This window comes from Lepisosteus oculatus, chromosome 2 (assembly GCF_040954835.1).
Source record: "Lepisosteus oculatus isolate fLepOcu1 chromosome 2, fLepOcu1.hap2, whole genome shotgun sequence".
In the NCBI taxonomy this organism is placed as follows: Eukaryota; Metazoa; Chordata; class Actinopteri; order Semionotiformes; family Lepisosteidae; genus Lepisosteus; species Lepisosteus oculatus.
In genome coordinates, this window is record NC_090697.1 from 66128591 (window position 1) to 66140754 (window position 12164).

General features: G+C 50.2%; 1 protein-coding gene and 1 long non-coding RNA gene across 5 annotated transcripts in view; one reads left to right on the forward strand and one right to left on the reverse strand.

Annotated features, from left to right (window-relative positions):
- sema4c (sema domain, immunoglobulin domain (Ig), transmembrane domain (TM) and short cytoplasmic domain, (semaphorin) 4C) overlaps nt 1-6080 on the forward strand; it is a 31775-nt gene extending 25695 nt beyond the window's left edge. For all 4 annotated transcript variants that reach the window (XM_069181015.1, XM_015341885.2, XM_069181020.1 and 1 more), the window contains exons 11-16: nt 772-985; nt 1372-1487; nt 1901-2058; nt 2533-2615; nt 3070-5134; nt 5405-6080. In XM_069181015.1, the coding sequence (XP_069037116.1) occupies nt 772-985; nt 1372-1487; nt 1901-2058; nt 2533-2615; nt 3070-3962 (1464 nt within the window). In that variant the 3' untranslated portion in view covers nt 3963-5134; nt 5405-6080. The remainder of the gene's footprint in view (nt 1-771; nt 986-1371; nt 1488-1900; nt 2059-2532; nt 2616-3069; nt 5135-5404) is intronic.
- LOC138224321 (uncharacterized) lies at nt 1924-10723 on the reverse strand. Its single transcript, XR_011182779.1, has 3 exons — nt 9655-10723; nt 2457-6417; nt 1924-2010 (listed from the first exon to the last, which is right to left on the reverse strand). It is a non-coding gene; the product is annotated as an uncharacterized lncRNA (long non-coding RNA).
- Nucleotides 10724-12164: the final 1441 nt, after the last annotated feature.

Sequence of the window (12164 nt, forward strand, 5' to 3'; positions counted from 1 at the left end):
GATCTGGTCATGTGACGGGTCATCCTCCACTGGTTTCTGGGAAATGTAGTTGTGGCAAGAACCTCACACATAGCCTCCTGTTACCTTGCCACATTATACATATACACGTGCGTGTCTTACAAAAACGATTTTAATTCCCCAAACTCATAGCAGTTGCCCTTGAACAATGTCAGTCTTGAAAGATGCATCTTTCTTATGCCTGTTGAGCTGGTTAAAATTAGCCGTGTCACGCTGATGAGCCCCAGTAAGAGCAAGAACAGCTGACTGTGCACGCTGATGCGCACACACACACCATGACTGCCCAGTTCCAATGTCATTCATGACTCTGCTGCTGTTCACGAGCAGCAGGTAGAATACTATGCCAAATCAAAACATAATGCGCAGAAAGGCCTTGTGAGCCCCGTACAGGGACTGAGGAGGAAATCCCTGTTCTTTTGAGCTCCTGCAGAGAACTGGACGACTGGAGTTTCAGAGACAGGACAGGGAAAAGACATGGGCAACAGCAAGTGGGAGGGCTTGGAGGGACTCTTATTGTGCAAATCCAGCCCGAGTATCCCTTTTTAAGAGCTGTTGTAATAGGGATTGCATGACTTTGCACGAGCGCATACGTCTTGTGGGATGTTTCTTGTGAAATAAAGTTTATTTTGCTCTAAGGATTTTTAGTTTAACTGTCCGATAAAGGGACTGGAAGGGGAGCTCAGGGCTGTGCTGGAGAGGATGACCGGCTGTGTCCGTGGCCGAGACTGACCTGTCTGTGTGTTTGTGTGACAGTGCATCACCCGCTGGCACCGCGAAAACGGCTACAACAGCTCCCTGCTGCTGCCCGACGCCACGCTCAACTTCGCCAAGAGGCACCCGCTGATGGACGAGCGTGCCCAGGCCCGCCCCCTGCTGCTCAAGAAGGGCGTCAACTTCACCCAGCTGGCCGTGGACCGCGTGGCCGCGCTGGACCAGCGCCGTTACAACGTGCTCTTCATCGGCACCGGTACTGCCACTACGCCGAGAGAGGCGGGGAGGGTGGGCGGGAGCGGTGCTGACCAATCCAGGCTACGCTGCAGAGCGCGCTTCAGTGAGACAGAGGTGCCCTCTAACCCTGATGGCTGGAGTTCTGGAACTTCGTTAATTATTCACTTATTAACGGGAGTGAGAGATCAGACCCCCCATTACAGACTTAACAGATCTTAACACATTTTCACGCCGGAGCTTTGCAAGTCTCAGCCACTTCGTTGGGAGCTTGATTAGATATTGATCGCAGAGTAACAGACTAAGTCTGTTTCAGGCTTAAGCAGGGCCATTAGCCAGGCTGTCTGTGCCAGATTTGGAGCTTCAGTCTGGGTAGCTGACCTGAGTCTCTCTCTGTCTCTCTCTCAGCGGAGGGGTGGTTGTACAAGGCGGTCAGCCTGGGATCAGATGTCCACGTCATCGAGGAAGTCCAGCTCTTTGACACTCCGCAGCCTGTTGAGAGCCTGATCATTTCGCACAAGGAGGTACTTTTCCTATCCACTGCAACCTGCATACGCACTGACCACCTTACACAGAAAGCTGCACAGTTCTCTACACCCTGACCGTCTCGCACAGAGGTACAACTAACTAGCACATGCTTAGCTCATGCAGAGGTACATAATGTGCATCTCACAGAGAGAGGCATACTGACCATCTCGTTCAAAGAGATGCAAGCTGACTGTCTCATAGACAGAGGTGTACTGACTAGTTCATACTGACCATCTCATTCAGAGGGATGCACGCTGAGAGCCTCACAGAGAGAGGCTTACTGACCAATGCATACTGACCATCTCGTTCAAAGAGATGCAAGCTGACTGTCTCATAGACAGAGGTGTACTGACTAATAGCATGTAAAGACATCAGCATTAACTGCCCTGCCCTCTCTCTCCCTCTGTAGAAGTCGCTGTACGTGGGCTCTCGCTCCCAGGTGGTGCAGGTGCCCTTGGCCAACTGTGGGCGTTACAGCTCCCTCCCCGATTGCCTGCTGTCCCGGGATCCTTACTGCGCCTGGGACAACGAGAAGCGCGCTTGTGTCCGCACTGACCAGCATCATGGGTAAATACTGCTCACTGTCCCTATTTGGTACCCATGCTCAACCTGCTGCCAGGTAATTTATTGGTAAATTCTATTGCAGCAGTCTCCGGTGCACCTAGGCTGATTGAGTCTGTCCCTGGCTCAGGTGTTCACAGTTAGAGAGCTTGTGGTCCATGTCTGCACATTGAGTTTACCCGTTGTACACACCTGTCCGTATATGTAGAGTGAGCATCCCCGTGGTCCACCTGTGTACAGTGAGAATGCTCGTGACCCAGATATATAGTCACTAACGTTCTGAGTATACATTTGTTCAGGGTGTGCAGAGTAGGATTACAAATGGTCCAGATGTACACAATGAAATAGGTTCCACATATGCTGTATGTGGTGATTTTGTCCTTATTGTCCAGTGATAGACTCACCTGAAGCCCAGGTGTATCCAGTGAGCTTGCCTGTGGTTTGACTATACGGTAACGGCGTCTGTGCTCCACCCCACAGGCCCTCCCTGAAGCAGGACATCATGCTGGAGAGCTTCATCCGAGGAAGAGCCAAGTTTGACTCCAGCCCCATCCCCAGCCCAGGTAAGAAAATGACTTCTGTACCAAGAAGACACCTACAAGCAGACGGCCAAGTCTTAATTTGAGCCTGAAAACAAGCTCGTAACTCCTTGTGCTTTTCACTGCAAATCTTAAAGCCCCATGTGCTAAACACAAATTCCTGATCCAGCATATGAGGAAGCTGGGTGTCTGAATGAGATAATCTGAAATTGCTCATTTCATTCACTTTAAAAACACTTTTCTGGACTTAACAAAAACTAAATCAGGGCTCTCCTGATTTATGGGCAGCGGATTCAAAATAATCCTGCCGGAAAATATGAATATTTTAGAGCTCACCGACAGAAGAAAAAAACATGACACACAGTGTATATATATTGTATAGGTACTGTAGGTGCTGCACGTGGATGCAGCTCAGAAATGGCCGACGCTAGCTGGACAGCACCCCCTGCACACCTGATCACCCTCTCTCTCCCTCCAGAGCACTCCAGGACCGGGAACGTCACCGTGGTGGTGGGCTCGGACCTGGTGCTGCCGTGCCAGCTGGTCTCCAACGTGGCCCACGCCGTCTGGCTGTTTAACGACCGGGAGCTGGTCATGGGCGGCGGGGACGACTTCGGCGTGCGCTTCGACCCCGCGCTGCGGGCGCTGGTGATCAGGGGCGTGGGGCCCGCCCAGGCCGGCCGCTACGTCTGCTTCTCGGAGGAGCAGGGGGTGAAGTTCCTGACAGAGCGCTACCAGGTGGCCGTGGTGGCCAGCGCGCCCGTGTTCATGGAGGCGCGGGCCCCGGACGGGGGGATGGGGCTGTTCTGGGTGCTGGTGATCACGCTGGGCGCCGCGTGCCTGTTCCTGCTAGGCGTGGCCCTGTATCTGCGGCGGCGGCTCAAGCTCACCCTGGGGAAGAGCGCGGAGATGAAACCCCTGGAGAGCACGCTGGTGTACCCCATCTCCCTCCCCAAGGAGCCCCCCAACTTCATCCCCAGCAAGATGGCGGGAGACCCCGACGATAAATTCTGGGAGACGGGCAACTTCTACTATTCGGACGGCTCTCTGAAGATCGTGCCCGGCCACGCCCTCTGCTCCAGCGCGAGCTCCAGCTCCCCCAGCGCCATCCCGGGCCAGCCCCTCCACTCGCCCAGCCGGCTCAGCCTGGGCAACATCCGCGGCTCGGGCAGCAACGGCTACATCCGCCTGAACCTCGGCTCGGCCGGCGAGGACAGGGGGGGCGGGGCCCTGGGGTCCGGGGGCGGGGGCGGAGGAGGGGGCGGGGGCGGGGCCACGGAATACATCAGCCCCTTTAAGGAGGAGCTGCGGCGGACCCTGCAGCAGAGGAGCGTGCTGCCCGACGCCAACCCCGAGGAGTCCTCCGTGTAATAGCACGGCACAGCACCTCCTGCAGGTCGGCGCCCGGTACTGCGCTTTTAAGACAAAAATCAAAAACATTCGAACCCAACTCAACTACCTCCCTACTTCAGGATTCCTCCCTCTCTCACTCACTGACATTCTGTCTCTCCCTAGCTCTCTCCATGTCGGATTCCTAGAGCTCTGACAGGCTTCCTAAAAAGTTCAGAGTTCAGATTCCGTCTCACCCAGCAGATCCTCATTCTCCTTATTTTCTTAATTGGTCCGTAACTTCCAGACCACCTGGGCCCAGCTGTAGGGATATTTCCAGGAGGACCTTGGATTGTGGGGTTTGGATTGTTTCTGACCGATCTGTGTTGTGAATTCTATGGAGGCACACAGAGGACTGTCGGTCTTCAGTCCAGACAGGGGGAGAATCCGGATCCACTGAAGGATGAAACTCGAAGAAGACAATCACTCCCTCTGGTCTCTGGCTGCGAGATGACATGCGTGCACAGGAGAGGAAGTGAGGGAGAGGTCGGGAGAGCAAGGAGAGAGAGGGGGATTTTTTTATGAAGGCGTGACTTGGACTTTTAAAAGAGCGAGTGAATGGTTGATCTTTTTATTCTCGTTTTTGTCGTTTTCCCAATTTTGTGTCTCAAGGACTTTGTAATAATATATTGTAATGTTGCTAATAATGAAAATCAGACAAGTGTACTATTGTGTATATTTGTGGGACAATGACATGGCAGCAGAAGGGGTGAAAAGGGCCTTGAGGGACACTGTCTCTGCCACAGTGCGTCAGCCTGTGTTGTTTCAGTTGCAGTATATTTGCATATATACTGTACATCTGTTACAATCTGCTCTGGCCATTCCTGTGTGGGTCACATGACTGCCACCAGCCCCCTGCACAAACACACCACCTCTTGCTTCCTCGCTGTCCTGCTCGGCACCAGGCCACACGCAGACGTGGACTCTACGTGGACGCCCGGTCTGATGGACGCAGACCTGCAGGCACGTGCGTGTGGACGCACTGCGGTGTGAGAACCGGCCAAGGTGTTGTAGGAGAAACGGACACTGAGACCGACCGATACCTGCACTCCTAGTTCCTGCGGCGTGGAAAGGACATTGTGTGGTGGACATTTGGAGAGGCAAGATGGAACCCCACAGGCACTGCAGATCAGCCTGTCAGCCTAACCCCAGAGGTACGCCATAATTTCTTCTCAGCCCCTCTCCTCCTGCTTGTTGCTTTCCTTCTTATACGGAGTTGAAGGCAAAATTAAAAATGTCCTCATGCGTGACCAATCATTCAAGCTCATAAACCCTGAATCGGATCAGCTTTTTGTGCCTTGGGAATCGTCGCTCTTTCGCGGGGAAATTGGAATGTGTCCTTGCGGCATGACCTTGGCTCCTGTATTAACGGCCGACCCCCGACTCCTGCTAAAGACGGCGCTCTTTCTGTTGTTTTTTTGTAGGGGCTCGACTCTGATGAGGGCTGTAGGGCATTGCTGCCCCCTGCTGGAGGGGAGAGACATTGAGGGGGAACTATAAAGAATGGGACAGTGACCACTTGGAGACCCCCGTCTGGAAAGCAGACCAAAGAGGAGGCATGAGATTGTGGTGGGAGGAAACCAGACCTGGAAGACTGAGACCCAGCGATCCAGTATTTATTGGAGATGGGCGAGAGAGTAGAGGCACAGGTCATTCCTGGCTGGACTGTACCAAAAAAAAAAACTGCTTGTTTTACTTCTTTTTCTGGCTTTTAATTGAAACTTGTGTAAATGTTTAAATCCGTCCCTGCAAAACCAAAAGGCATACACACAGAAACACTTCACAGCAAGCTTGTTAATAGCATGGCGTGTTTACATCACTTTTTATGTACATATAATATACGTGTGTATATGTGTATCTGTAAACAGACTCTAAACACAGTGCTGTTCTAACCTTGGACTTCAGAGCAATGCCTGTCCCCTCTCACTGGTCTCTGTCTTTTATTTTATTGTTCTTGTTGATGATATTGGTTTCTTATTTTTTACAGGTGTACATTGTAACTTATTTTGCCTGTACAAAATGTTCAATATTTATTATCACTGTACATAGTTACTTATTTTTATATATTCAAATAAAGACTGAGAATCGCCTGGCCCTGTCTACACGCGTGTGTGTGCTCGGCCGATTCGACTGCGAGTCCTCTTCCGTCGCTCCAGCAGGTGATCGGGTGTTCTGTGAGGTGATTGATTAGGTGTGTTATTTTAACTGGCCGAGGCCTTGATAACAAGCAACTCACATTTGGATCCCATTTGTATAGCAACTGAAGCAATCTGAGTGAAGTACCTTGCTCTCGGCTATATTGCATCTGAGATCTGAACCTACAGTACAACCTTCCAGGGGGCCGTTCTGAGTGAGCCACATCAGGCATGATCTCCTTGTTTTCTGGTCCTCATTGTGTTCAGCTCTGACGCAGGCAGGTAATCTTCATATCCGTGCCCTGGTGGAATATTGGGACGGCGTTAATCGTGGCGTATGGGGTGTTCGGCAGATGAGTGCTCTCATGACTCTCTCTCCCCTTGGATGGAACGCTGGTCCATTGCAGGGGGGTCCCCAGTCATACAGCTGTGTGGACTGGTGCAACTCGGACAGTCTGCCTCACCAAGGCACAACAGCAGCCTAGTGAGATCAATTAAAGAACTGTTCGTGCCATCGATCCTCCCCCCCCGCAGACGATTTGAATGTGGGAAGTGGTTCACTGAGCCAGCCAGACAGGTCTTAACATCTGCAGCAGTGATTAACAGTGATCCTGCCCTCCTCTGAAGACATGGCAGTGCGCCCAATTTGTCAGAAGGTTTTTTTTTTCCTCCTCCTCCAGATTAGTTGGTCTTGTGAGACAAGTGCAGAGCCTTTTGACAAATCATTCAGCATGTACCAGGTTTTATCTTACTGAGGGTAGGAAAAAAAAATAAATGACGAAAACAGCTGGTCAAGTAACTTTCCAGCTGTGTAATTAGATTCTCAGCCCAATTAACGCAGATTTACTTGAGCTGCCCCCGGAAGGCAGTGTACAAGCACAGTAACACAGATGATTCAGATAACGGGCAAGTACACTTCTGTAGAGTACTACAGTATTACTGTTCAGTAAAGCACACAGCAGTGATGTACAATCTATATATACAGTGCCTTGCGAAAGTATTCGGCCCCCTTGAGCTTTTCAACCTTTTGCCACATTTCAGGCTTCAAACATAAAGATATAAATTTTTTATTTTATGTGAAGAATCACCAACAAGTGGGACACAATTGTGAAGTGGAACGAAATCTATTGGATTTTTGAAACTTTTTTAACTAATAAAAAAAATGTAAAGTGGGGCGTGCAAAATTATTCGGCCCCCTTGCGTTAATACTTTGTAGAGCCACCTTTTGCTGTGATTACAGCTGCAAGTCACTTGGGGTATGTCTCTATCAGTTTTGCACATCGAGAGACTGAAATTCTTGCCCATTCTTCCTTGCAAAACAGCTCGAGCTCAGTGAGGTTGGATGGAGAGCGTTTGTGAACAGCAGTTTTCAGCTCTTTCCACAGATTCTCGATTGGATTCAGGTCTGGACTTTGACTTGGCCATTCAAACACCTGGATACGTTTATTTGTGAACCATTCCTTTGTAGATTTTGCTGTATGTTTGGGATCATTGTCTTGTTGGAAGATAAATCTCCGTCCCAGTTTCAGGTCTTTTGCAGAGTCCAACAGGTTTTCATCCAGAATGGTCCTGTATTTGGCTGCATCCATCTTCCCCTCAATTTTAACCATCTTCCCTGTCCCTGCTGAAGAAAAGCAGGCCCAAACCATGATGCTGCCACCACCATGTTTGACAGTGGGGATGGTGTGTTGAGGGTGATGAGCTGTGTTGCTTTTACGCCAAACATATCGTTTTGCATTGTGGCCAAAAAGTTCGATTTTGGTTTCATCTGACCAGAGCACCTTCTTCCACATGTTTGGGGTGTCTCCCAGGTGGCTTGTGGCAAACTTTAGACGAGACTTTTTATGGATATCTTTGAGAAATGGCTTTCTTCTTGCCACTCTTCCATAAAGGCCAGATTTGTGCAGTGTAAGACTGATTGTTGTCCTATGGACAGACTCTCCCACCTCAGCTGTAGTTCTCTGCAGTTCATCCAGAGTGATCATGGGCCTCTTGGCTGCATCTCTGATCAGTCTTCTCCTTGTCTGAGCTGAAAGTTTAGAGGGACGGCCAGGTCTTGGTAGATTTGCAGTGGTCTGATACTCCTTCCATTTCAAGATGATCGCTTGCACAGTGCTCCTTGGGATGTTTGAAGCTTGGGAAATCTTTTTGTATCCAAATCCGGCTTTAAACTTCTCCACAACAGTATTACGGACCTGCCTGGTGTGTTCCTTGGTCTTCATGATGCTCTCTGCGCTTTCAACAGAACCTTGAGACTATCACAGAGCAGGTGCATTTATACAGAGACTTGATTACACACAGGTGGATTCTATTTATCACCATCAGTCATTTAGGACAACATTGGATCATTCAGAGATCCTCGCTGAACTTCTGGAGTGAGTTTGCTGCACTGAAAGTAAAGGGGCCGAATAATTTTGCACACCCCACTTTTCATTTTTTTATTAGTTAAAAAAGTTTCAAAAATTCAATAGATTTCGTTCCACTTCACAATTGTGTCCCACTTGTTGGTGATTCTTCACATAAAATAAAAAAATTATATCTTTATGTTTGAAGCCTGAAATGTGGCAAAAGGTTGAAAAGTTCAAGGGGGCCAAATACTTTCGCAAGGCACTGTAATACAATGCTATAGTAGTATAGGCCAGTACAGTACTTTACTACACAGTGTATTGCAGCATTCTGAAGTATGATATGTAGTATAGTGTGTATATATATATAGGTGCAAACAGAGCACAGTGACACGAAATCCGTTCTATTCGACAGTCCAGGCTGGTAGAGTTATGTGCAGTGGGGTGCAGCAGAGCCAGCCTGAACGAGCTGCAGTTCAACAGAGACCCAGTCGCACTCTTATGCTCTTCAATCTGCCTGGTCCTGCTCCAGACAGCGCTGCCTTACTCACAGGGTGAACAGCTGCCTCACCGCTTGCCCTGCCCCCCACATCCTCTCTCCTGCGCGAGCGAGGGATTACATCAGAGCAGGCTGAGACAGAGATTCGTATGACTTTCCGATAATACCCTGTTCATATGGCAAGAGCTGTACAGAGAAGAATCCATCCTGCCAGGCTGTTTTGTATTGTATACTGACGCAGCCGCTTCCCTTCTTAGTTTTCACTTAACACTGCTGCCTCACAGCACTGGGACGCTGGGTTCACTTGCTGGGGTACTGTCTGGGTGGAGTTTGCATGTTCTCCATGTATTTGTGCAGGCTTGCTCCCGTTTCTTCCACAGTTCATAGACATGCTGGTGGTGTAATTAGCTTCTGGGAAAACTGGCCCTGGTGTGAGTATTGTTGTGGTTGTTTGGCTGTGTGTCTTCCCTGCGAGAGACTGGTATCCTGTCCTGGGTGCTTGTTGCTTGCGGGGATAGGCCCCCCCAGTATTGGAGAGAGCAGTTAGAAAATGGATGGATTTCTTTGTTTTAAGAAGTTCAATCTGAAGCATGTCAAGGCGGAAATGAATTACAGCAGTGTTCAACCCCTTTCCTGTATATGACACCCATTTCACACAGAAACAGCAACACCCAAGTTGTCCATTCCTGACTCACCTGTGCCGATCAGATTCCTGAAATGATCCACTGGCAGGTGTGTGCAGCTGCCTGATTTCAGGGTGACCTACAGCGTGAGAGGGGTGGGCAGTTCTCATCCTCGTTTACTTGTGGTTTTCACCCCATCTTAGCTGTTAATTTATTTTCTTAGCCTGGAAATGAAAGCAGCCGTGGTTTTTTTTTCAGTTCATGATCTGGTGCTCAGTGAGCCGTATCCAGGGGCAGGAGTGCTCTACCTCCGACCTAGAAGAGCTGCTGGACCGTGGCTCCCTGGGACCAGGGCTGGACACCCCTGTCCTCCTCAGCCCCCCGCCACCTGTCTCTCAGCACGGACCAGATGGCCATTCGTGGAACCTCACTGCCAGGGTATTTAGGGCAGAAAATATGAGACATGATGGTCATGCCAAGAGGTCTGGCAATTGGAAACAAATCTGTCCTAGTGGGTTATGGGAGGCAGATTTCCTGGGATTCTTCAAAGGAAAGGCGGGATTAACCGGGTAATTAGAAATCCACTGTGCACGCCGGACAATACGGGCACACATGATCAAACACCCAGGAACCGAGACCGAACCTAGTCCACACACTCCCCCCTAATGCTCAGCTATCAACTGCTCTCTCTCCTCTCACTCACAGAGTCCGGTCTTCCTCAAATCACCCAGAGGACCCTCTCTTGAGGCCCCTGATCTCCCTCGTTCTCCCCTCTCCTTTCCTTGTTCTTCCTCACCAGCTTTCTCCCCTCTCTCCCTTGCGCACGCAGCCAAAACCTTGGAATCGCCCCCCCCGTGCTCCCGAATGTGGACCGGCTCCAAGCGGTCTGTCAACAGGATCTGCCCTTCACCACAGCGAGGGTGAATAGCCATGAGCTCACGGCTCTGCAATAGAGACGCCACGCAAAACACAATGGGCACTGAACTCTGCCCCTGCGCTGCCCAGGGCGTAATGACCGGTAATTAAGAGTGAGGTAATGTTCACATCTGCCCTGCAGACCCACGCTGTGCCCACAGACTGACCGCTTGTGTCTTTTCTCTCTTTGTTCTCCGCCAGTGAACCCCCAAACCACAGTTTGCTGGGGGGGGACCCCTAAATAAGCCTGGCCTCCTGCAGACAGACATGTCAGCCACACCCCACTGTCGCTCAGGACCTGTCGGGAGCGGAACTAACGCAGCCACAGCCCTTCCAGCTCAATAACACGGCGCGGTGTGCGCTGGGCACTCACCGTGTAGAAAACACCGCTCCACTAGCCTGCGCGGCTCCGGATGAGTCCCGTGCGCTCGTAATAGAAAAGGGCTGTACTGCGTGTTTCCTGGCCTCTCCCAGCCAGGCCGCGGCCGCGGGTTCGGAGGGCCCGTGTGATAATGGTCGCGGGTGTCCCGATACCGGCGGGTTCCCACCTCGGGTGCCCGAGCAAACTTCGCGGGTGTTGGCACGCTTCCACACCGGCACGTAAACGTCTTTTCTGGGAGGAGCTCCGGTGATTCCCAGACGAGGACCCATGAAATTCACCGTTTAGGTTTTAAAAAACGTCAGTTTTTTCCCCCCACTAGTGAAACTGTGGTCCCAGCAGAGGCAGTGAACTCTCCATCCTTAACAGCCCACCTGTGGGGAGTTCGGTTCCCTCTGTTCAGCTGTTCAGTCCTTAATTTCACCTTAGTTCTTCCTGGACACGAAATTCTTAGGGCATATGAAGGAGGGAAACACTAGTGACTAACGAAAAACGAGCTGAAACAACATGCTTGCAATCGTCTCTAGGTGCTACAAATCAATAATCAGACGCTATCTAGCGACTCTTCTAGAAACTAAAAGTGTCGAAGTGATGGTTTCTCGACTTGCTCCATCAATCACGTGGTTTAACATTAGAATAGTTCAAAGTGCATCATGGCAATCGACGTGATTCAATTAGCGTTTACCTCTCTTTTTGCACATTTCGGAGTTCAAGTGCCTAGGGCCTACGAACACCAAAATCCGACCCTGTACTTAATTCACAATGTCCGAGTACAGGACACGAAATCCACCTCTTCAAACTAGACCGAAGACGGACTGTCCAGTCCACGTCCTGGAGGTCCGATATATCACCAGGCGGTAGTTTCACGCCAGCACAGCTCTTAACACGTTAAACCAGCTGGTTACCGGATTAACCGAACCGAACCGGGTTCTCCCAACTCGTACAGGCGCTCCTGCATTCAAGAGACCCCAGAGCCTGCGGGGACACCTCCCGTCCGGGACCTGACCCGGACTGGACAGCACTGTGCAAGTGATTTTATTTCTATAACGTATATATATGAAACCATCAGTATTGATCGGATGAGTAGAATGGCGGCTACATGACGTTGAACTATCATTCAATACTGGTTCGAAAATCTTTTAACATTAGAATATCCCAGTATGCTTGGAATAAAACATTCATGATACGTTCATAAATGTTATATTTATAAACGTGTACTCAACGATAGTATTTTCTGTTTTGTTTTAAGTAGAAAACACGTCGAGCCAAAACCGCAGCAGCTGGTGGC